This window comes from Dendropsophus ebraccatus, chromosome 7 (assembly GCF_027789765.1).
Source record: "Dendropsophus ebraccatus isolate aDenEbr1 chromosome 7, aDenEbr1.pat, whole genome shotgun sequence".
Lineage (NCBI taxonomy): Eukaryota > Metazoa > Chordata > Amphibia > Anura > Hylidae > Dendropsophus > Dendropsophus ebraccatus.
Window position 1 is genome coordinate 124,059,057 of NC_091460.1, and position 26,418 is coordinate 124,085,474.

At 43.5% G+C, this 26,418-nt stretch overlaps 1 protein-coding gene and 1 non-coding gene across 2 annotated transcripts; both read right to left on the reverse strand.

Moving 5' to 3' along the window:
• Positions 1-9,296: 9,296 nt before the first annotated feature.
• Positions 9,297-25,903, reverse strand: EIF4E (eukaryotic translation initiation factor 4E). The gene is made up of 7 exons (XM_069976788.1): positions 25,795-25,903; positions 17,708-17,805; positions 16,195-16,290; positions 14,630-14,693; positions 12,116-12,229; positions 11,071-11,210; positions 9,297-10,461 (listed from the first exon to the last, which is right to left on the reverse strand). The coding sequence occupies exons 1-7, from the start codon at positions 25,810-25,812 to the stop codon at positions 10,347-10,349; spliced, it is 645 nt and encodes a 214-aa protein (XP_069832889.1). The 5' UTR covers positions 25,813-25,903; the 3' UTR covers positions 9,297-10,346.
• LOC138797943 (small Cajal body-specific RNA 15) lies at positions 11,296-11,429 on the reverse strand. The gene has a single exon (XR_011364032.1). It is a non-coding gene; the product is annotated as a small Cajal body-specific RNA 15 (non-coding RNA).
• Positions 25,904-26,418: the final 515 nt, after the last annotated feature.

Sequence of the window (26,418 nt, forward strand, 5' to 3'; positions counted from 1 at the left end):
AATCTGCCCATGGCCACCCAAAAAGACTACTTTCAGTAGTGTATTGGCTCCTGGCCACAGTTCTGCCATGATTTGCAATAAAATGCATTTTTTTCCGCAATTTTGCACAAATCAGGGCATCATGATATTATCTGTCCTGTACTATGAACACTACGCTAGTGCTGCCATAGTTACAGTGGGATGGGGGGCCCAGGCTTGGTGAACAGCCCAGGGCCTATGGTAAAGTTAATCCGCCTCTGGTCTGCGACGCCTCTCCTTTCTTCCTTTCCTCCCTCCTCATCATTAGGAAACCCCCCAGGCAGAATTTCTCTTATTCATCACTTGTCTAAACACTGCACATGGGCACAGATGCACTGTTTAGACGAGCAATGAATATAGGCGTTCCCAATGATGGGGAGGAAGAAAGGAGAGGCGTTGTAGACCTGGGGCACAGACTCTCTAGGCCGCACCAGTATGACACATGCGCTGCAGATTAAAAGATCATTTTTTGCTCTAACCATGGAAATGGGCACATTTTAAAATTACTAAAATACTAGCATTTTGGTGGTGTGGATCGGTACGCGTTTACCCCTCCCCATGCCAGTGGTGAGCAGCTGATGGACTGACCACTCAGCCTATCTGTGACTGGAGCGGCATCCTGCCCCAGTCGCTGGCTGGCTGAGCCGCCAGTCCATCACCTGGGAGTGACGTATACGGAGCCGGAGATCCCGGAGCCCTGCGGTGGTCCCAAGGCCAGTCCAGCCACTCACCGCAGGCACCATGAGAGGTAAGTGCTTATAGAGCCCTTATAGAGCTGCACCATGAGCCTGTGCAGAGGATTACCCTCCGTTTGTCAGTGAGAGATATAGAACCAGCCTAGCATGCACACTCAGCTGTTTATCCAGATGTTATATAAATAGTGCTCTCTAACCCTGTCCTCAAGAAGGGCATGTCCCGAGGATCTCCCATATATAAAACACAGAGGCTAATTATTAAAGGAGATTTTCCACTTCATAAAGTGACATTACATCACTAGAATGTACTATATGAGATTTAAGTGGCCAATATTTAGGCCATGTTCATATGACATCACATATATCTGTTATGGATACCCTTTTTGCAACTGTGCAGTATTTCCTATCTTGCTTCTGTGCAATCCTAACCCAGGCTATATTTACAGCTCACACTGCCTTAAGCTTGTTAAAGGCATATTTGTACTCACCAGTTATCGACATGATCCACTTGGTCCTGAACAATCATACTGAATGGGAATACAATGGGACAGTGCCCTCAGAAATAAAAACAAAGTAATTGAGTAAATAAGACCATCTTGTGAATGGCACATATCCTATGGAAATAAACCTAGTAGAAACAGGGGAAAACCAATGTGGTTAACTACAACAGTTTAGATTGCAATAAATTATATAAAGCAATGATTCAGACTACTGATCACAAATTATTTGTCACGTACATAAATAATAAGTTAAAACTTTAAACTGAAAATATCAACCCCCTCAAAATAATCTGGGTGTTATGGTGGAAGGAGGATGAGGAAAAGGTCAATCTACTAAATACCTTCTACTCTACTGTATTTATACAGGGAAATCCTATGACCAACAACAATCTGTATATATACATTCCTACTGCACATACCCCGTGCAGTAGCAATGTATATATACGTTCCTGACTGTGAGGGGCTGTAGATGTGTGCGGGACCGCTGCAGTGAGAGCGGCCCCGCACACATCAGTGTCCTGGGAGCCAGAGATGACAGGCAGCCCCGTTTAAGGTACTCAGTGACAGGACATGCTCCTGTCACTGAGTGATCTGCATGCAGCCATGCATCAGCATGTACCAACGGGCAGGGGGTAAGTCACTTACCTCCGTTCTGTCGGATTGGCGTTCCATGTATAGAGTCTGCTCTCAGGCAGGCTCTATGCATAGATCGCCAATAACACTGATCTATGCTATGCTATGGTATAGCATAGATCAGTATATGCAATTTATTGATTGCATGTTTTACAGTGAAAAAAGTGTTAAAAAAAGTGTAATAAAATTTTTCTTTTAAAGTATAAAAAAAAAAAAACCCTTATAACCCCCTTATAAAAGTTTTAAATACCCCCTTGCTCATTATAAAAATAATAAAAAAAAACAAAATATTACATATCGTAGTGTGTGGAATCGTCCAATCTATTAAAATAAACACCAGGATTGCAGATTTTTTTTTTTAAATTGTATATCAGAAAAAAATTAACAAAAAGGGATCAAAATTTTTCTGTTATAACCAATACTAATAAAAACTAGAGATTATGGCGCAAGAAATAACACCCCAACCAGCTGTGTAGGTGGAAAAATAAAAGCGCTATGGCTCTTAGAAGGCGAGGAGGAACATTGCACTAATTTGACCTAGACATCTGGGCGTCAATGGGCTCGGTCTTGAAGGAGTTATTATTTAAAGATTCTATAATGTAATCTGTTTAAGGCTGGGTTCACACTACGTATATTTCAGTCAGTATTGTGGTCCTCATATTGCAACCAAAACCAGGAGTGGATTGAATACACAGAAAGGCTCTGTTCACACAATGTTGAAATTGAGTGGATGGCCGTCATTTAATGGCAAATATTTGCTGGTATTTTAAAACAACGGCTGTTGTATTGAAATAATGGCCGTTATTTACTGTTATATGGCGGCCATCCACTCAATTTCAACATTGTATGAACAGATCCTTTCTGTGTTTTCAATCCACTCCTGGTTTTGGTTGCAATATGAGGACCACAATACTGACTGAAATATACGTAGTGTGAACCCAGCCTAAAGGGTTATAGGAACTTGAGACCCCTATGGCATATCCATAGGGGGCTAACTACCTATTGGGGACATCTAATAGGGGGCGGGATTACCTACCTAATGATGGGTATCTTTCTAACAATAGGAGGGGATTACCAACCTAATGAAGTAATTACCTATAGAGTGTGTTCACACATGCTGGAGTTAAATTGTGTTAACACAATGAAGGATAGCTGGACGGCAGTTAAATAATTACGACAATGAAGTGATCAATTACTGCAATCCATTGTATTACTGCATGTAAAAAGAATGGGCATTATCTACCTATGGGACTTATATCTAATAAGGGATTAACTGCCTAGTGGGGGCTTCTACCTAATGGGGGGAGATTATATACCTACCGAGAGCATCTATCTAATATTGGGGGTGATTTTCTACTAGATCTTAACTACATAACTGAATGTATTGTTGGACATTGAAAGTGTTCTATTGTGAAATATGTAATATATTTTTGTTATGCTTGTAACGGGATTGGTGAATGTACACTTTTTTGGGGATAATTTGTAAGAAAATAAAGATATTTTTCAAAATGGGGAAAAAAATGGGTGTAAGGGTCTTTTTTTCTAACTAACTAGGCACAAATGATTCAGTGATGTTAAAGGGAACCATTCACCCCCTGGCCCCAGGCAGAAACTGACATACAGTGACATAAAGGTCAATATACTTACCACATCGCTCCCGGTCCCGTCCCGAATCCCGTTGTTGACACGGAGAAATTGGCGATTCTTCTTCTCGCGCCCATTATGGTAATGAGCGCCGCCGGGTCCGAAGTCCAGCCTTCTCCCCGCCTCCGACACTTGATTGACGCCGGGTCCTCTTCCTCCTCGTCTTCTTTCTTCTCGCCGGATCCCGCGCAGGCGCCGTGACAGTCGTTTCCGGCGCATGCGCAGTTCACAATTGAAGCCGCTCCGCAGCTTCACTGTTTACTGCGCGTGCGCCGAATGCCTCGAACACGTATCCTGTTTACCGCGCAGGCGCAGAGAGGTGATGAGACCATCGCAACGGCGCCTGCGCGGGAATTCTTCAGAAGACTGAAGACGTCAATCAAGTTCCAGGAGGCGTGGATGGGCGGCGACGAGAAGAGGACCTCATGAATAAGTTGGACTCGTCCGTCGTTTCCTATGGACGTTGGTCTCATCTCAGCTCATTACCATAATGGGCGGGAGAAGAAGAATCAGCGATTTCTCCGTGTCAACAACGGGATCCGGGACGGGACCGGGAGCGATGTGGTAAGTATATTGACCTTTATGTCACTGTATGTCAGTTTCTGCCGGGGGCCACGGGGTGAATGGTTCCCTTTAAGGTGGTATTGCCTCTCGGACTCCAGTTCACACATGGTGTATAGTACGGGACTTTTGTTTTATTGTATGTTTATTTATCTGTAAATATCCTATAGGTATTATACTCCTATAAAACCAGTTATGCCTGTTTCTAATGAATGCATTTGCTTAATAGTCTTCAGCTGCTTCTGGCGGCAGAAAGTGAAAGCACTTTAGCTGCTGGGACTGTGATACTCCTTATCTGACTGCTATGGTTTTCATTTTGACCCTACATGATGCATCCAGGTAGCGCTGATGTCCACAAAGCTAAGAGAGCTAAGAGCCACCTGCCTCGCTCTCCAAAATTTTGTCAGAGGGAAGGCCTCAAGCACTTCCAAAGCAGTGAAAAATTCCATGAGTTTGGTATCAAAGTCTCTATCATCCCTAACCAGTACAGGATGGGCAAGCAGTCTAATGGTACGCTTACACGGAGCGATAATTCGCCCAATCGAACAATTAACAATTTCAAAGTCACTTTTTTTTTTTTTTTATAACGATCAGCGTTTAGACGGAAGGATATACCGTTTGAATAAAAAAATTGTTATTGCGATCGTTTTAAGATCACTTAAGCCTATCTCACACATAGGGTGAATCGGTGAAAGACTATTTAGACGAAGCGATCTGCGAATTTTCAGCAAACGACCAACGACGACTTGTTGAAAGGTCACAATGAACAATTTCTCGCGCATCGCTTAATCGTTCACTGTTTACATGAGCCGATTATTGCTCAAATGCGATCGTTATTGCATAAATTCGAACGATAATCGTACTGTGTAAACGCACCATAAGGAGCCATTTACATGAGTCGATTAACGACCAGGAGAGTTGATAGAAACTTTCCTTCAGACAATAACCTGCGTTAAAGTGTCAGCGATAAGCAAAGAAGTTGGAAAACACCCGATCCTCGGCTGATCGTGCTGTAATATATAATCGCTATCAGCCACATGTGTCCGTGCGTAAATGGGATATGCAGCCATGAGCAATATATTAAGAAGGACAAAGCCAATTTTCACTTTTGTGCTTTAAATTTTTCCTGTGTTTGAAAGGCAATTTAATAGTTTGGGCAATCACGCAAGTGGCTATACCAAATATGTTTATTTATAAAATGGGAAAAAGGGGGGGGGGGAATTTAAACTTTTAATACAAAAAGGGTTTTTTATTATTAAAAAGACCTTTTTAAAAAATTGAATCCATTATTCTCCTGCTGGAGCCCAATAGTAGTTGAGCCGTGAGCTGGGATAAGCGTCAGAAAAACACAGAATCCCAGCCTGCTAGGTAACAGTGATAGGGCTTCCCAGATTGCATTAGGGGAAGCCTGGTCACCGCCACTGCACCACCAATGATGCATTTTAACGGCATTTAAGTGTCTTATTAGCAGGCGTGGCAATTGGCCCGCACCCTCTAATAACCGTGGTCGCCGGCTGCTGATAGCAGCCAGGAGCGGCGGGATTCAGAGCAGAGTCATGGTGTGACCCCTCTCTGAAACCCCCTAGCTGACACATGCCGTACCGGTACAACATGTGTCCTCAAGGGGTCAAATGGGCGCACAAACAATACAGGGATCGTTCGTCCAGCCCATCAGTGATTGATCGTGAAGACACTGCAAACAAGCACCTGTCTCGCTGTTGAGCCCTCGTTTGCTTCTCTAGACAGACCCATAATTAGTTGTCTAAAATGACCTGGCACTAGGTAAGTATGTAGTCTCGCCTACAGTCGTGGGTCTAGATCTAGTTTATATATCAGACAACAAAAAGTTGGGCAGTTATTTTTTTTCTGAGCTGGCAAAACCTCAGGTTCCTGGGTTCTGAAAACAATTTCTCTGGTTCCTTTGAATTGGATAATGCAGGCCAGCTCCATACTACCATAAGAAGGGAAGGTATTGACTTCAGTATGAAGTAAACCAGAACGGAAACAATCCGATCCATAATATCCATTACAGATAGAAAGAGATTTCATGGCTTGGATTTAAAGGAGTATACTCATCTGGTACTCCTTTAGCATATTGAAGTATACTCATAGCCGTCCGAGGTGGTCGGGAATGCCAAAAAAGCCAAAGCTGATCATTTGCATAATATGGTAGGGCTACGCTGTTTGTGCAACTCCCATAAGACAACAGAGCATATAGTTTGCATCAAAAGCAGAAGGAAAGCATGAAAAACCCTAGAAAGGTGGTAAAATAACCTTATTTACAAACATATGTTCATTTATTAAAAATACATTTCAGACAATCCCTTTAAGGGAATATTCAAATCCATTTCTTCAAACCACATGTACAATTCCCATTATGCCTGGAAAGCCAAAGCTTTAGCTCCCCATGCATGATGGGAACAGTAGTTTTATAACACCTGTGTTTTAACAGGAGACCTACTGACCTCAGAACTTAGATCTATGCTTAGCTTCTTCTGAACCTCTAGCGGAGGCCCTACATAATTACCTATACCTGTAGGTTACTTTCCACCTGGACATGCCATCTACCAAGAGCACAGGGGGCCCTCCTACGGTTTCACACCGACAATTCCTATCATGCCTGGAGAGCTAAAGCTTTGACAGTCCAGTCATAATGGGAATTGTAGTTTTGCAACAGGAGAGCTGTAAGCTTGACAACGATGAACAAGAGTATAAGAGAACTTTGAAAACAAAATAACGAAGTCTTAAGTGGTGGAACATTCGACATCTCAAGAATTTATCTAAATCAAGAGAGTTAAGATTTCAGTTATAAAGTTTGGCATAATTTAGCAATGCGATGAAGGTTCATTACCAAGCACAGGGAGCTGACCCATTGTCTTGGCAGCCCAGGGCCTTTTCAAAGTCATAGTGGCTTCAGTAATGGACCTGTACAGTGTGTTGTCAATGGCAGAATGTACAAGCAGACACCACATAAATTCTATGCACTGCAATGTATTATTTGTGCACTCAAGTGATTACTTATAAAAGTCTTATTCTATCTTAAAAAGCTAAATGACCCCCCCCCCCCCTTTTAAAATGTAAACAAAAAACCCCAATAAACATATTTGGTATTGCCACATGCAGACATGTCCAAACTATTAAAATATTAGGTTACTCAAACTGCACAATGAACAGCAAATGTGAAAGGAAATAAAAAGCAATTGTGAGGCACAACTGAGCCCCCTATAGAGCTTTGTAGACAGAAAGGTAAAACATTTAGAAGTGGCAAATCATGGCAATTTATATAGGCAGGCGTTAACAGGCAATACGAGTCCCCCTATAAAGCTACTCTGTGCCCACAATCTGACCCCCAAACCGCTTGTAACTTCGGATAGCTGCTTTTAATCCAAGATCTGTCCTGGGTTCCGTTCGGCAGGTGATGCAGTTATTGTCCTAAAAAACAACTTTTAAACTTGCAGCCCTGTCTCAAATTGGCGTGGCCTTGAGTGTCTATGCCCTAGGATTGCACCGCCTTTCAGTCCCTCCTCCCCGTCTTAATCATTAGGAATGACCCTGGCCAGGTTTTTTTCTGTTCATCCTTAAAACACTGCACAGGTGCTTTAATGATCCAGCTCATGTGCAGGGTTCACACAGGCGATGAATAGTAAAAATGCTGCCAGGGGTTGTTGCTAATAGTGAAGAGGGGGCGGAGGGATGTTGCAAGTCTAATGCACAGACACTCTAGGCCATGCCAATTTGACACAGGGCTGCAAGTTTAAAAGTTGTTTTTTAGGACAATAACTGCATTACCTGCCGAACGGACCCCAGCACAGATCTTAGATTAAAAGCAGCTATAAGATACGAGCGGTTTGTGGGGGTCAAATTGTGGGTACCGAGCTGCTTTAACAACCTTCAAAATATTCAGTATGTTTAATATAATTATGGTGTAAAAAAAAAAAAAAAAAAGTGAAACTAAGACTGCTAAACAGAAAAAAAAACAAAAAAAAAACTTGAAAATTACAGTGAAACCTTGGATAACGTGTGTAATTCATTCCGGAATTCCTTTGATCTGTGCTGCGGCCTCTCAGTCTTTTGGCAGCAAGGAGAGGAGGTAAGGCTGAGCTGCTCGCTTTCTCAGGAGAATCGCCACAGTTCTATAGGGTCCCTGACACAGATTGAAAGAGTTAAAGCGTCCAATCGATCTCCAGCAGAGTTGATCAGGTAGCAGTGGGTCAAATTGAGAGGGCGGCTTTCTAGCCATTAAGAGTATCAGGATAGGGACACCAGGGTGCTCCTATTACAAGATCTTGCTTGTTTACAGTATTACAATTTTTTTTTTTTTTTTTTTAATTGTTAGCATGTCTTGCAAAAACACTTTCAGACCATGTTACTGTCTATTTTACATTACAGTTCACACAATATTACAATAGAATTATGCAGCAACATGATCCTATTTTTGTTCAAGAAAAATAAAGGTCAAAGATTGGCATAGGTTTATGCAACAAACTAAATTTTTTGGATGGTAGTTGGATCAAAGGAGGGGGAAAAAGTAGTCATGTCTTAAAACAATGTGAAAAAACTATATATCAATGTCTTGCTCAGTTTTATCTACAGATTCCTAATATAGTAAACAGAGGGAGGGAAGAAGGGAGGGTGAGAAAAGAAAGAAGAAGAAAGGAAGAAAAAGAAGGGGGGGGGGAAGGAAGAAGAAAAAGAAGGGGGGGGGGAGGAAAGGAAGAAAAAGAAGGGGGGGGGGGAAGGAAGAAAAAGAAGGGGGGGGGGGGGAAAGGAAGAAAAAGAAAGAAGGGAGGAAAGGAAGAATAAAAAGGAAGGAAGGGAGAATAGGAAGAAAAAAGAAAAAGAAGGGGGGCAGGAAAAAAAAAAAACATTTTGTGCCCCCCAATCATGGTTCCCCCAACTATTTTAGAAAGCCACCTCTTTGTAACATGACCTCTAGTCACAAAATACCACCAATAGCTGGAACATATATTTATAGTCAATTTAGACTTGGTTACAGCAAATTAAAGGCAAACGGCTTGGAACAAATGTACCAGAAGTAAGAGGACAATTTTTAGGTTACAGATGAGCAGTTGCCGGAGATGAAAAAAACAAAGACAAAACAAAAATCATTGCCATATTTTGATAAACGGTACATGTTAGATTCCTACTTTAGCGTATACAAATGACTACAAGTATAGTGGGACACTCTTGCCATTTTGAAGAGAGTGATTCCGCTTACGGAAAGAAAAAAAAATGACAAATCTAGTTGTCTAAAAGACAATTCACTGTACATGTTTTATTTACAGTTTTGTACACTGTCTTAATATGAATGGTGACTGCTTTGCTACTCGAGCCATTTTTTTTTTTGTTTTATAACCAAAGCAAAATATAGTCTAATACAATGTGTTAAAATACGCCATAGAATACACAAAAAAAATTAAGAAAAATAATAAAACAAAAAGGCATACTATTTCTAGTAAGGAATAAGGAATGTCATTATGATGTACATTAAAAAATAAATCCACAATTATGTTTAAGATATCACAGAAACAGGTCACTGATTCTACTGAAATGCATAAACTTGCAGCAAAGCTTTGTATATGGCATACAAAATAAAAAATTAAATTAAAGAAGGTTTCTAAACGCACAAAATAACACTTTTATTCAACCAATTTGCTTTTTTTCCCCCAGATCCATCACCAAATGTTACATGAACTAATAAAAAAAAATTTAATCAGAATATCACTAATGTTATCGAGGAGGGAACAAATAAATTAAACCTAGCAGCCAACATCAGCACAAAATACAGCCAAAACAATGCTGTTAAAAAGAGAAAAAAATAAAACAAACCATGAATCGCTAGATAAGTTTGAATGCATTTTAATCCTCCGCCTTGCAAATCAGCAAACTATTGTAACTGCATACAATGCAAATATAAAGATTCATTTTCTTGTGGGAGTTGCAAGTGCACACTCTGGATAAATATTTCTGTAATAGTAAAGACGCAAAAAAAAGGGACTATTACAGAGATAACCTGGGCAACCTATCAGATAACTGGGAGGAAGGGCATTTGCGCGTTGAAATGTTTTGATTGGATAACTTATTTTTCCAAAAAAATAAAAGAAAAAATAAAACGTGAGGGAATATTTGAACATAGCACAAGACATAGGCGAATGACTTCACAATTCTTAGCAATATTGAGGTGGAAATCAAATTTTAATGCAGTCCACTCTGCTTTTGTAGAGGCTTTGGTACAGCTCCCAAGTCGCGATTGTTGACGCAGTCTCCTATGAAAGAATACTCAGAAGGCGTCTTCTTAAACAACAAATCTATTCTTAGTGGTGGAGCCGCTCTTAGTAGCCGTGTCTGCATGGGACTGGTATCCAATCACTACTTTTGGGGGAAGTCCTAACCTTTCCTTGTAAACTCTCCTATAAAAAAAAAAAAAATACAGAAATTTTTTAAGAACAGGGACAATATAAAAGCAGCAGAAATCAGAAATTTTTCAGAAATCAATAGTCCAGGTGATTTTAAGAAACTTTGTAAGTGGGTTTATTAGGCAAATATGCCATTATCTGCATTCAAAAAGACTTTCCCCAGCCCCCCCCCCCCTCTCATTCACTGCTCATTATCAGGAAATCTCGACTGGTTTACATCAGTCGGATCCAGTCTGTTCTATGGAGAGGGGAGGAGGAGGGAGATTAGTCGCCAGCAGAGAGCAAAGGATTACACAGCAGGACCTATGTGAAAGCACTATTCAGAGGCCAGAGGAGATAGCTCGGTGATGTAGCTGTAAATTAACTCTTTGTTGTCCTGTTTTAGTGCCTCATCTCTCTCCACCCTCCCCTCTCCATAGAGAACAAAGACAGGGGGGAGAGCTTCAAACTGCTTTTTCATGATAAAAATGCATTTTTAGGATTATAAACCCAATTACAAAGTTCCTTAAAATCGCTTGTACTATTGATTTCTGCAAAAAAAAGAAGAAAAATTTAAACGACAATGACACTTTAAAATTTACCATCGATCACATTGTAACCTACCCTATATGTGTAACAGCGTCCCTGTTTTCACATTCAGTAGTCCAGATTGCTATTTTGTCTCCTTTTGCTCTAACATTTACAACAGCTCCACATACGTCATCACTGAACTCATCAAAGGACTCTCCAATAAGGCACATGAGCTATAAGAAAAAAACAAAATTGGACTTTATTCTGACCATTAAGTCAACATTCAACTGTGTTACATGCAACTAATGCTGGTAAAAATAATGTTGGTAGATTAAGTAGACTCTGAGTAGATCTTAGAACCAGGCCTGTTCCTCTACCATTTGTTTTTTATAGGAGGATAGTATCAGTAAAAGCCACAAGACTTCTTTAGCTTTACTTTCTTAGTCCTCCACTGTGCGCAAACAAATTATATACATACAAATCATTACACATCTACATTTTAAAAGGGTACTCCAGTGAAAATTTTTATCTTTCATATCAACTGGTGTCAGAGATTTGTAATTTACTTCAATTAAAAAATTTCCAATCTTCCAGCACTTGTCAGCTGCTGTATGTCCTGCAGGAAGTGATGTATTATTTCCAGTCTGACACAGTGCTCTCTGCTGCCACCTCTGACAGTGACAGGGACTGTCCACAGCAGTAGCAAATCCCCATAAAAAAAACCTCCTCTGCTTTGAACAGTTCCTGTCATGGACAGAAGTGGCAGCAGAAAGTCAGGGGCCGTTCACACAGAGCAAAAGAGGCAGAATTTTTAAGCACCGCGAATGCCTCTTTTGCTCAGTGTGAATGGACCCTCAGAATGGAAAGAATACACCACTTCCTGTAGGACATACAGCAGCTGATATACTGGAAAACTGGAGTTTTTTTTTTAAATAGAAGTAAATTACAAATCTCTGGCACCGGTTGATTTCAAAGGAAATGGTTTTTGCTGGACTACCCCTTAAAGATAAAACATTTTGACAAGAGGTTTGTAAAGTCTGGAGAAAGTCTATTAAGGTTGGAAGAAGCCAAAACCCAAAGCACAGTTTGCCTTCTTAGACGGTTAGTGGAACGTCCAGGGCATAATTAATAAACATACCGTTTCTAACCAAAAGCGATCTAAGTCATTTCTTCTTTGCTGTTTGTTCAGAGTGATTAGCCATCTGCCTCCACGCTTATTCTTTTCATCCTCCCACATGGGCTCAATCCCATCCTAGAGAGAAGAAAACCACCATAAATTTGGGGTTTATATGGTGCCTTAATACACACAGACACTGAGCAGAATCAGGACTATTACTCCTCCTAATTTCTGCTCGTGGACCTACAGGAGCAGGCTACAACCTAAGATGAATCTGATGCATTTAAAGGATACCTATCATTTCAGGGTAAGCTGCTGTGCGCTCACACATGAGTACTGTTTCCTACCAATATCTTACTTTTATATTTTTATTTTATAATTAACTTATGTTATTTTTCACCAACTTTCTCTGTAGGCTTCATCTCAAATTCTTAATTGTCTCCAAGCTAGTGGGTAAGGACTAGCTGCTATGACAGCTCCTATACACAGCACACAAGGACATACTGCTCTACTTTAAGGACGGGTTCAGACTACGGAATTCTAGCGGATAAATTCAGCGGAATTTCGTCGCCTGTACAGGCTCACGGCCACGCAAATTTATCCGTGAGAATTCCGTAGTCTGAACTCGCCCTAATACTGTAGTATATCCTCACAAGTAGCAACAGCATGGAGAACATAATAGAGCAATACTGAGCAGTGTATGCTGTGAATTGTGCACGGTGGAGAGATCTAGTGCTCACTATAAGCTCCTATAGAATATTCTGTCTGCCTTTAGCTCTTTCCAATGACTCCCCCCTCCTCTGTACTCCCATAGAATTCTACAGGCAGCACATAATCTCACTGCTCAGTAAACTGACCGATCAGCTACCCTGAAGACAGATTTCATTCTGGCTCTTTTCTTTTGAATACTGTACGTGACCCGCAGCTCTATTCATTCTCTATGGAGCCACCTGAAAGAGGACTCAGATCTTTCCAGAGGCTCCAAAGCGAATGAATAGACCCGCGGGTCACGTACCGTACCGACCAATCTATTCAAAACAAAGCAGCCGATGCGGAGATCACCAGGGGTATGGATGTCTGGCCCTCTTACTTTTTCCCTATCCTGTGAATTGGGGCCTAGTTTTGTCTTGGAATAATCCTTTAGGTTACAAACACACTTGCCGGATCTGCAGCGAGTCTCCTTGCTGCGTTTTTGCAGGGAGACTCGCTGCAGATCCCGGCCCTATACTTTCAATAGCAGAGAAACTCGCAGCAGGGATGTACATCCCTGCTGCGATTTTGTCTGCAGCCCGCCCCATTAACCCCCTGGCCGCCAGACATTATACATTACCCGGTCCCCGTTCCTGCTTGCTTCGGGGCTCCCGGTGTCTTCACGGCCCGCCCGGCCAATCAGTGCGCTGCGGCGGGGCAGCGCACTGATTGGCCGGGCGGAACGTGCCGGGAGCCGCCGAAGCAAGCAGGAGCCGGGATCAGGTAATGTATATCCTGCCCGCCCCCCTGCAGCCCCGATCGCCCCCAGCCCCCGGCCGCATGATCGCCCCCAGCCCTGCAGCCCTCGGCCGCATGATCGCCCCCAGCCCCCGGCCGCACGATCGCCCGCAGCCCCCCAGCCCCCGGCCGCATGATCGCCCGCAGTCCCCGGCTGCACGATCGCCCGCTGGGGGCGATCGTGCGACCGGGGGCTGCGATGCTGGGGGCGATCGTGCGGTCAGGGGCTGCAGGGCTGGGGGCGATCGTGCGGCCGGGGGCTGGGGGCTGGGGGCGATATACATTACCTGATCCCGGCTCCTGCTTGCTTCAGCGGCTCCGCCGCGCACTGATTGGCCGGGCAGGCCGTGAAGACACCGGGAGCCCCGAAGCAAGCAGGAACGGGGACCCGGTAATGTATAATGTCCGGCGGCCGGGGGGTTAATGGGGCGGGCTGCAGACAAAATCGCAGCAGGGATGTACATCCCTGCTATTGAAAGTATAGGGCCGGGATCTGCAGCGAGTCTCGCTGCAAAAACGCAGCAAGGAGACTCGCTGCAGATCCGGCAAGTGTGTTTGTAAACTTAAACATAATGCTGTCTTCCATACTAAAGTCAGGAGCCTAAGAGCAGCATAGATCACAGCCAATAAACTCAAGAAAAAAAATAAAAATAAATCAAAGCCACATTGTTTTTTGCTTATAGAACCGCATTTTTTTAGTGGAACCTTTAATTTTACCAAAAAATTTGGAAACAAAATTGCTAGGTGAAACAGACTTTTAAACTACCCAACCCAACGTACAAAGTTAGACTATGCAATCCCTTGTGGAGTCCAATACAATACACTAATGTACTGCCATGTAGTAATATTCATGGCCTGTAGTCAAGCACCATTGTGATGAACCCATGTATGTTACATTCTATAAACTGCAGTGACTTCAGATCTTGATGGGCAACTATCTCACCACAATGGGTAAAAAACAAATGTTAGAATAATTACTGCTGTATATTAAATACAATTGCTACAAGTGTCACAGATTAGGGCACCCACCCGATGTGTAACATTTACCTTAAAGAGTGAGTAGTCACAACCTGACATTAAGTTACTAGACAACTGGATATGATTGTAAAGCCTAAAAAATAAAAAGAAACAACATTATATATCAAGAAGAATCAATACAAACCCTAGTGCAAGTCAAGACTGCAATGAGAGATGAAATAACTTGCATAACTAGGCCTACAGTGCCTTTATTGTAACATTTACCCAAAAGATCGCATGCCCTGAGTGTAATGCACAATGGGTTCACAATGAGGAATCCGGGTGGATCACCCGCCGCGTACATCTCCACCTGTGCCATAGACTCCATTCTATGTACAGGCAGATTCCACCATCTGTCCAAAGAATGAACCTGTTCTTTGAAAGTCAGTGACAGGATAAGCACCTGTCACTGACTGATCGAGACCCTGCAGCATGGCTGTTGGGGCCCTGATCACTTATACTGACAGGCCGAGGAGATCTCCTTACCTCAGTCTTGTCAGGTCAGCCATCTTCTGATAGAGTGCGCCCTCAGGCAGGCTCTAAGAGAAGATCGCCAATGGCACTGATCAATGCTATGTTAAATATTTTTAAAAGCCCCTTAAAAAATAACCACTAAAAAAAGTTTAAATCACACCCTCTCATTATAAAAATATGTTTAAAAAATTAATCCTAGATTGTCCGATTAAAATATAACAATATTGTTCCCACAAGCTGGACGACCTAAACAAAGAGGAAAAAACCACTAGGATTGCTGATTTTTTTTAAATTATACATATAAAAAAAAAAAATAGAAAGTGATCAAAATTTTTCTTCTACATCAATATGATACCAATAAAAACTAGAGATCAAGCTGCAAAAAAAAAAAAAAGGAAGGACACCCCAACCAGTCCTATAGGTGGAAAAATAAAAGCATTATGGCTCTCAGAAAGCGAGGAAGAGAGTGCTGCTTCATTGTGACCTGGACATCCGTGCCTCAATAACCTATGGTCATGAAGGGGTTAAAAGGGGTATTCTCATCACCCAAACTTTTATTAGGTGATAAACATGCAAAAATAAGAAATTTTGCAAAAGCTGGCATTAGCAAAATTGCTCAGTTTTGCTTTTTGGCCCCTTTATCTCTCTGTACAGCTGACAGTTGACAGCTTGTTGCCTCCTTAAGCGGTGGATGGGTTGTGGCTGGTCTTGACCTCCTGGCTTCTGTGTCTCCTGGGCTTGGATTGTCTATGGAGGCATCTCAGTTGGTATGCCCCTTTAATACCATGCATTTTTTTTTTTTTAACATATGATGTAAATGAAGTGTATATTGAGTCAGTACTACCAGTGAAACCCTAAACCTTCACAGTATGAGGGCAATTTCTCTGTTCCAAAAAATGGAGATGGTGAGAGCAGCAAATAGTGGCATCCATAAAGAGAAAAGAATGGCAACTCACCATAGTCTTCTCAAATATACTGTTTATTCCACAAAAATTCAAACAAACATGACAAGGCATTGTAGCAGACACTGTACCATTTCTTTTTTACATCTGATGGTGAGGGGCTCGCCTTTAATATCAAAACCATTCAGAATATTAGGTTTCAAAAGAAGTGATACTTACGCCCAAAAATCTTCAACTGTGTCAAACTTTGAAATTAGACGAAGGTTGGCTTGCCAGGTTTTGCTTTTGTCATTTTTAAAGAACCACAGGGCCCATCTGTAACAGGCAAACATTGACAGTCAGGCAGTCAGAATGTGGAATCAAAACAAGTGTCTAGAAAATTCCATGCAAACTATAGGCAAAATCCTAAACTGATAACATAAGCAATGCATGCAGGAAGTATTCAGACCATGTGGCCATATACGACAACCAACACTCTTCCTAGATCTGGCCACCTGCCCCAGTAATTCAGGGAGGCAGGCCTTGCTAAGAGAGTTAGAGAGAAACTTTCAGCATCTTCAATCTAACCTGCTGTTTTGTCCTCACTGTGCATGAACTTATGTCTCTTAACATTTATCCTCGGCGTTGCTTCTGTGCAGTTTTAATGTAATCCTGTCTCCGTTTGGAGCACTGCCGATCCACCGCTGCCAGCCCACTCCTTCTACTGATCATTAGTGGAGCGGGCTGGCTGATGGCAGGCTAGATCTGCGCTCTGGGGATGGGACAGTGCTCCCAATGCCCCTATCGGAAACAGGATTCAAGTAAAACTGCACAGGGAAGGCAACAGGCATACCTTGACCTTCAGCACCCTGTGCGCAACAGGGAGCCATCGGGTAATAGCTGGTTAGAGTAGCCTCTAAGGTCAACTACCCCTACAGCACTCCAACACTCTCGGCTTTGTGACAATGGGCAGAAAGTCGTCTCTCCTCTGTAAAAGACACTTTAAAGCCCGCAAGCTCCTCTGGTCTGATAAAACTGTAAGTTAACTTTCAGGCCTCAATTTTATTGGTAATGACAATACCCACCTAAAGTGACACTGTCACCCCCTTTTTTGCAATCTGACTTCTCTACACAGGTGTAAAGAGTAAATTTAGCAGTTTTCACACCTTATTTTATATCATACGTCATGGTGCTTGTTCCAGTAAAAGAGATCTTTTATCATCTGCGGATTGTGCTATATGGGAGGGGCTTCACAGCTTAAGCGCCACTTAGCCCCACCCACATCACCAGTGACATCATCATCACATAGGCCACGCCCCCTCAGTGGCCATTGGTATGGGCCAACTTAGAGGGGGTAGGGCCTAGACTTTTAGGCTGGCGTCGCGGGGGTGGGGCCAACTGTGGTGTTGTGGGCAGGGCTAAGTGCCACTTTGATCGTGATAGCACAATCCAAAGATAAAAGATCACTTTTACTGGAACAAGCACCATGACGTATGATATAAAATAAGGTGTGAAAACGGCAAAATTTACTCTTTACACCTGTGTAGAGAAGTCAGAATGCAAAGAGGGGGTGACAGAGTCATTTTAAATACTTGACCACTATGTCTATGGAGGACACCAAGTAATGCGCATGTTAAATACTCCACCGCAGTCATTAGCAGCATATAAGCTGTTAGATACCACGTGCTGCACCTGCCACAAACAAAGAAAGGCAACCACCTCATCATATTGCCATCCGTGCCTTAGTGCTTACCTGTTCTGTAGTGGATGCTTAATGTAGTGCTCAGGGTTTACAATCTCCTGACCAGTCTCTGTTGTTGTTTTTTCTTCTTCTTGGGTATTGACAGTTTCCTACAAAGCAAACAATTTACATATGTGAAAACAATCTACGGTCTAGTCACTATGAATAAGCACAAAACCTAAAAAAACAACTACGGATGCAAGACCAGTATATATAAATTAACTTTATTGTTTACATATCAAAGAGTAAAACTAGTTAGTTAGTTTTACTCTTTGATATGTAAACAATAAAGTTAATTTATATATACTGGTCTTGCATCCGTAGTTGTTTTTTTAGGTTTTGTGTTGGACAGTGTTGGGTGCGCATAGACCGCACTATTTGAGCCTTATGTAGGATTACTATGAATAAGCAGGAGACAAAAACCAGCACATGTGACGTGTTCTTGCAATACAGGTGCAGAGCTCATCGCCGCCACAGGTTATAGTGATCAGCAGAGGTTTGACCACGTGGACCCCCCCCACCACCACCAGTCATGAGAACATAGTTCCAATTCCAACCACCATTCAAACTCTAAAGGGACCAGTGAAGATGGAACAATAGAATCTCAAGTATGGCAATTGGACACACAAAGGCTGCGCTATTTAACGCGTGAAAACACTTCAGAGCTGTTCATACTTGGGCGAAAAAAACACAAGTAACAATGTGACTGCCAGTACTAAAGTGTTGCCAATAAACTTTAGGAACTTACAGTCACCTTTTAAGATTCTTATGTACTACAGTGGTTACTGTAACTACTGCAAACTACCTTTGGGGCTACAATAAAAATCTTGTCATGATACTGACCAGTGAGCTATATTCTGCTGCTCTGTTTCTGTAACTAAAAGGCCATATTACACAGCACAATACTAGGGGGAATAGAGCCCCCGCTTGTTAGGCGCTGTCTGCGCTATTACACGCAGAGACGGCAAGCGGGAGAGGCCGTCCGAACAATCCTTAGATTGTCCGGGCTGCCCATTGAAGTTAGTGGTGGTCTGCTGCCCCCCCCCCCCCCTCCTATCACACTGACGTGATCATTATTTTTAAACATGTTAAAAGACCACGATCAGCCAACATTGTGCATATCAGGTGATCGTGGTCTTAACGATTATAGGCCGTTATGGTCCGTTTACCTAGATCAAAAAAGAGGGGATGTAAAGGTACAAATTCAACTTTTGGACATGGAAAAAAAGGACACACATGAAACATGTTATGCCGGTCTTAGCATAACTATAGGGCATCACAGACACCAAAACCATCGTATGTATCCCCAATGCCCCAGAATACATGTAGTATATATAGCACACAGCTGGTATAACCTATGTACAGGATACTTGGCCGAAGAGCCGCACGGGGATTCTAAGAGTATGCCTACCTATCTAGACCTAAAGCAATTCACTTACATAATACAGAACAAGGCTAGTAAATCTAATGTTGGTGTGATATGGCATTCACTCCATTGTAATGAATGATTTTTTTTTTTTTTTGCTCTAACAGCACAGAAGCAAAACCCTACACAAGGCCGCACTATACAATACCATAAAAATGATCTGCCTGGCAGCATCTAAAATTGCAGCCTTTACAGTTTGCACACAATGCTTTTACCTACAGCACTTCTGAAAACATCTAGAACGACCTCTATCAGCTAACAGTACTAACACAGGAACATGACAGGCGACTAAAACTGAAGAGGAGCAAACCACTGAGCCACCAGATACCTTCAAAGAGGTCACCTGTTACTAAAGATAATGCATACAGAAATATATCACACTGTAGTGGAGACCCCACATAACTGGACTCTGGCTTATGCACCAATATATCTTATCAGACAAAAATGCTTCTTTCTTCTCTTACCAAGCAGTGGTTGGCTATGCCACTAGGCTCTTTATAGCCTATACACACACACATTCAGGGCCTATAAGAGAAGACTTTTACAGACTAACTGCTGTGTGAACACGTCAGTCAAGTAAAAAATTCGGCTCGGCCACAGTATAAGCGGTGTGACCGTAAGAGCAGAATTGCCCAGTTGCAAAGCAATGTGCACTCACACAGGAGAATACTAATCCAAAAAACATTAAAATTAATGAGTGTACAAATTGAGAACATGGAATAAAGTTTAGCACCAATAGAAGACTAAGCCGGGAGTAAATGAGTACAATTGCTAGCACTGGGATTTGTTCTCATACCCCGGCAGGAGAAACACAAGGCAAGCGTTCTAGTGAGGTTCTATACAAACAGTGCTGGTGACTTATGTATGTATGTATGAATTTCCACTACATTTCCTATGTAATATTTGTCAGTGCATATGACTGAATCTATCACTTTCATAATGAGTGGGAGTGCAACTGGTGGGACTCTCTCCTCACTCACCCTTAAAGTTAACCCCTTTAAGTACAGACAATCTCAGAGTTCTTCCATCTGGATAACCACTTCCTATTTGCTTTATTAAGGCATATGGAAGTCACAGATGGCGGTCAGGCGGTAGCTGGAATAGTCACTCATTTATCAGAAAGGTTATACAAGTCACAAGCCATTAGCAAATTAGTACTGGCTACCCAACTCCCTGGGATATAGCCAGCCGTAACACATTGCCTACTGTTATTTACTGTGCAGGCCACAGGACTAGACAGGGCTGTCCTATATCCCATTGACTATATGTTCTGGGTACAGGGCACTTAGCTGTGGCCATTTGGCAGTATGCATGGTATACAGACTGGACCCAGGGATGCATTGTATGCCGACAATCTCCTCCTGTACAAATTTCCCTTCCACTTGATCCTCCAGGAATTTGCCAGATCCTGTCAACTAAGTAACTTAAAGTAAAAGGGAATCAAGATGCACTCCTTTTGTTAGGTTGTGTTCACACTGCGTTTTTGCAATCCGTTTAATGCATACGTTTTATGGGAAAAAAACGGATGCAAAAATGGATGCAATTGTGTGTTTTGGATCAGTTTTCCATTGACTCCTATTGTAAAAAAAAAAAAAAAAAAGTGGAAACAGATTTATTTTTTTTTAAGCAGACACAAAAGTAGTGTTGACTACGTTTTTCTGTCCTTTAAAAGATACCAATTAAAAACGGATTGCAAAAACGTAGTGTGAACCCAGCCACTCACTGTGGGACAACGGTGTGACCAGCAATTGGCTGAGATGGGTCAATCTCAGAAAAAGCTGGGCAGAATGAACCCCTGGGCAAGTGTAATTGTAAATAATATATATAGGTCGGAGTACCACCTTTATCCGAAGGCTGGGTTCATAAACAAGTTGCTGATCTGTGCAGTGCTGTAAGTTTTTGGACAACGCTCTCAAACACAGCACAGGGAAATAAATTGAGAAAATATGTGGCCGCTCAAAAATTCTAAATATTTTACATCAAAACTGATTCAAAACCAAATTGCTATAGTCCCCTCAATAGTATTTTGGGCAGGATCTTTAGGCGAAACCATACGTGGGTACAAAACTTTCAATGTGTTCGTATACCGTACGGTCAACTTTCCGAGGAGATACCTTTGCCCTAGTAGCCTTACATGTTAAGGCAGCTGAGTGGCCTAGGCATATAGAGCGAGCTCAGGGTTAAAATTATATATTGTACATTCTGTCTGCTTTGTTTTTTTAGTATGGGGAGTAAGGGCCATATTACACAGCTCAATTATCGGCTGTATATATCTATCGTTAGCGATGTACCTACAGCCCCGGCTTTAAAAGAGAAGTTCATAGATCACCTTTCCACCTCCCCAGTGTTCTCTTCTCCCTGCAGCCTCCGGTGCAACTTCAGAGCATGTCTGTCCCGTCCCGACCAGCGATTGGCTGGGTAGCCGGTCACTTCAGAGACCAGCTCAGAAGTTGCACCAACGGCTTCGGGGAAGCAAAGAAGCAAAGGGCGGGGAGCGCGAAAAAGTAATGTAAAAACTTTATTATTTTCTTTACAGATAAAATATATGATTTTAGGTCAGGACCTAAAGACACGATAAGCCGATGATCCTTGTCTTTATTACACGTAGCAATGATCTGCCGAATCGGCAGATTATCGCTCTGTGTAATAGGGCCCCAACTCAGTATATATAGGTAGAGAATATGTCAGTCCTGAGTGTTGAGTGAGGCCAAAATGGGTTACATAGTTAGTAGGTTACAGGTTGGACTTTTTTTTTAACCTTATTGTGTTGGATGCCCAGACTGTGGTAACTGATGGGTACAAGATAATTTTTTCTGAGTGCAATAAAGTATACCCATAGTAGTGACACCATCATCCCTCTTCATGTATGAAGCTTTTAGCACTATTCAGAAGCTTACATGGGGCACATTTAATATCTACCTGTATATAAACCATGTCCTTGTCCTCTTACTGTTCAAAAGCTGATTTTTATTATTGATGGACAGGTGTCAACTGGGCAGGGCTTCATAGCCATTGTGCCCTAATCTTCCCATCTAAATCTGCGCCATTGTCGCTGCACCCTCATGACATCATTAGAATGGTTCGTTCCTACTGCAGAAAAATGCCAGGGAGCATCTCACCAGGCTACCTGGCAATAAAACCACTGACGGCAGACAAAGGTGCAGCTAAGGATACGGCAGCGTCACTGCCCGGGGGGCACACAGGAAAACCTGACAACGGAGAAACTTTCGTCTTAAAGGACAACTCCGGCGAAAATTTTTTTGGCTTATTTAACACACATTACAAAGTTATATAACTTTGTAATGTGGTTAAATACCCGGTCTGGCCCCCTTCCCCCACTTTCCGACCACCCACCCCGGAAGTTAAAGAATGTATACATTACCTATTACGGTCGTCACGGTCCTCTTCTCTGGTGTCGGGTGACGTCAGAGCTGGGGGGCGGTCCGGGTCTTCTTCCTCTTCGGCGTCTTCATTGAGAGTGAATGGGAGAGAAAGGCTGCTGGTGCACATGCGCACCAGCAGCCTTTTCATTGGCTGGAGCGCATCACCTGGCTTCCAGCTTGCTCAGCCCTGATTGGCTGAGCTTGCTGGAAGCCATGTGATGCGCTCCAGCCAATGAAAAGGCTGCCGGTGCACAAGCGCACTGGCAGCCTTTTCTCTCTCATGGACCCGGAAGCAGGAGACATCGCTGGACGGCGGAGGCAGGTGACGGTGAGGCGGACGGCGGGCGAATGGAGTGGCGATCGTCACCGGAGGGATGCTGGCTGACAAGCCGACCGCCGAGGCTAGTGAAGCGCTTCCATATTACTGCAAATTCACTTATCCCTACTAATAGTGCTTATATTTTTTTGGTCTATGGGGATGCGCATTCGCCATTTACCATGCGAGATCAGGAATGCCATAATTTAGTTATAGCTCAGACAACTGCGCACGCAGCGATACCAAATATTTGTTTTTTTTATTTAAAAAAGACAAACTATTAGGGCATATATTTATGTATATATAAATTTTTACATTTTTGTAGTCTCCCTAGGTAACTTATGGGGAACTCGTGACTGCTCATAGGGATCAATGCAGTAGTTTATGTATTGCATTGAGCCATTATTCTGCTGTAGATTGCTAAAGGCAGCCTTAAGCAATCTCTGATAACAGGCAGCCCGGGAGGCCTCATTGAGGCTTGGGACTGCACAGAGAATGTATTGTCTGCCTGTGATCTCGCTGTAGGGGACCCAATTGAAGCACCGGACCACCAATGAAGGTAATCTAGGCAATTTACATGTCAATGTCAGTCTTGACAGCATAGAGGATTGCTCCTAATGGGTATTAGCTCTATACACTGTTAATGGCATCAGGACGAGCGTCATTAATAGGTTAAAGGGGTTGTCCAACAAAAAAACTTTTTCTCAACTGCCGACAGAGTTATATAGATTTGTAATTTACTTCTATTAAAAAATCTCAAGTCTTCCCATACGTATCAGCTGTTGTATGTCCTGCAGGAAGTGTTTTATTTTCAGTCTTACAGTGCTCTCTGCTGACATCTCTGGTTGAGACAGGAACTTTGTTCCGAGTTTTCTATGAATTCCCATAGAAAACCTCTCCTACTCTGGACAGTTCCTGTCTCGGCCAGAGGTGGCAGCAGAGAGCACTGTGTCAGACTGAAAATAAAACACTTCCTGCGGGACACACAGCAGCTGATAAGTAAGGGCAAACGTGAAATTTTTTAATAGCAAATTATAAATCTATATAACGTTCTGATACCAGTTGATTTTAAAGAAAAATTTTTTCGTTGGACAACCCCTTTAAGATATTTCAGGGTGTCATGGCAGCCAGCGGTACAGGAGCAGCATGGATTGCCACAGCTTGATCAGGAAGAAGCCCTCTTCATATGGATTTAGTTAGTGCCCATACCTTAATGTTACAAAGCCACCAAAGGTTTTAATCTTAATTGGAGTCTTTGTGACCTCGCTGCAGGAGACGGACTCTACACACAGGGCTGGGGGCAAAGCAGTTAACTTCTATAGAAGTCTGGAAGTGTTCATGACAAATAGAGCAACAAAGTTCCTGTATTTCCTAACATTGTCAGATGTTGTCTACTAGTTTGTGATATAAGATTAACATTTCCAAACTTCCTAGAAGAGTTATAAAAAAACAATGATTACTGTATAAGTGAACAGAAGTTTAGAAGATTTGTTTATATATGTCTTTAGGCGTAGAGAAGTCGCAAATTTTTGCACAGTCGCTTTGCTATGCAAACATTTGCTGTCTGTTATCAGAATGGCTTTATTTGTACGGAGGACGTATTCTGTGCCATGTCTTATTTAACAAATGCCACTAAGCGCAAAAAAAAAGCGCAAAACCATTACAGTCCGGACCACAAATACCTGGGGGGGGGGGGGGGGGAGAAATCATGTAAATAAAAAGGGAGCAAATGTGAAGAGAAGCCATTTTGATGGGTGAAATGGCGCAGTCTAGTATACTGCCACCCACATCCCGCTGCTCCGATCCCCTGATGTCCGGCCGTTTCCTGGTCTTGGGGCCTCCAACACAAGTCCCGTCTCAGGAAACGGCTGGACAGCGAAACCGGAGCAGCAGAATGTGGGCATCGCTGGGGCAAAGGTGGTAAGTGGACATTGTTATCCTCCACCCCCCCCCCCCCCCCCCGGCATCGTAGAAAAAGCAGACCCAGCCAGAGTACCCCTTTAATATGTAAATTTGCCAGTAGAAACAAAGAAACAACCCCCCCCCCCATACACAGGACTCCTAGCAGTCTGCTGGAAACAGAACAGAAGGCAGTGTCCCCCAACCTGTGGCTCTACAGCTGATGGAAAACTACAACTCCCAGCATGCCCACACCTGATGGGTGATGTCACTGGTCAACAGCTGGAAAGCCACAGGTTGGCACTAAGCTCTCAGTCTTACATAAAGCATGGAATATAAATACACACATTATATATTTATTTATTTCCCGATCCCATACAAAGCTAATTCTCCTCACAGCTGAGGTTCTGTTACAGTAGCATGGGGCCTGTGTATAGAAGCAGTGTGCGGCCTGCTGCTGTGTGAGGTGAGAGCCGCCTCCATCCATATGTCCCGTACACACGGCCGCGGCCCCCAGTACAATGAGGCCGGGACTACTTCCTGAGTGTGAGGGAGCGCACATGGAGGAAGGATCTGGCCGGGTGACAGGAGGCCCTGCTGCTCCGCGTCTCCTCAGTGTCCCTATAAGGGCAGGAGCGGCGGGACACACCGCACTGCTGCCGCCGCGGGCCCCGCACCGAGTCTCCTCGCCCTCCTCCTCCCGCCACGCGGCCCTCTCCTCGCGCCCGCGTGACACGCGCACCCACCACGGGGCACAGCGGCGCGCACCAGCGCCCCCAGCACGGCCCCCTCCGCCTCCCCGCTGCCGCCAGATGGCCCACGGGACGCTGAGGAGGCGCTGCAGCCCGGGCCTTATACGGAAGGAGGTGCCGGCATGGTGAAGCAGCACAGCCGCCTGCCGCTCCGTGAGGAGACACGCTGCTCCGAGCTCCTCCTCCCGTAACACCGCCGCTCTCTCCCCCCCGGCGGCCAGACACCACCTCGGGCGCTACGTCTCACGCGTCCTCCCGCCATCTGCCGCCCCCTTCCCCGCTGCGCCCTATATGCCCATTCACCCGGTCACAGGTCCACTCACCGGTTCCACGGTCGCCATTTTAGATAGATGTGACTGCACAGCAGCCGCTGGCAGGGAAGAAGAGGAGACGTGAAAAAAAAAAAATATTCAAACCCGGTTGGTTTGGGGCGGGTCACGTGACGTCCGGCAGCTTCTGGGCCTGCGTAGCCCCGCCCCGTTGCAGCCGCCGAAGCTGCCGGGAATTGTAGTCCTGTCGCCTGTATAAGTGGACGCGTCCTGTGGGAGAGGGAAAGTCCTGTGAACCTGCTGACGTCAGAGCGGAGGGCGGGGCCGGTGAAGGACACAGGGCGTCCTACAAATAGCTAAAAAGCCAAAAATGACCCAGCTGGAGGAGTGCCGGGGGTGGGCGAAGCCTGGCTGCAGAACTTCTCTCATTGTCCCATTACTTCCCTTCCAGCCAGGGTTTGCTGTGGGGGTAAAAGGTTATTAGGTCACACACATTGTGACGTCAGGGACATTGGGAGGAATGAAAGAAAAAGTGTAAAATGTATTTTTTTGAAAAATGTACCTGTCCGTAAAAACTTTTCATATGTCATAGAGCAAGGATACTCTACTCCCTCAGTAGTATATAGTCCCCCTGTGCGCTCCCCCAGTAGTATATAGTCTCTCAGTAGTATATAGCCT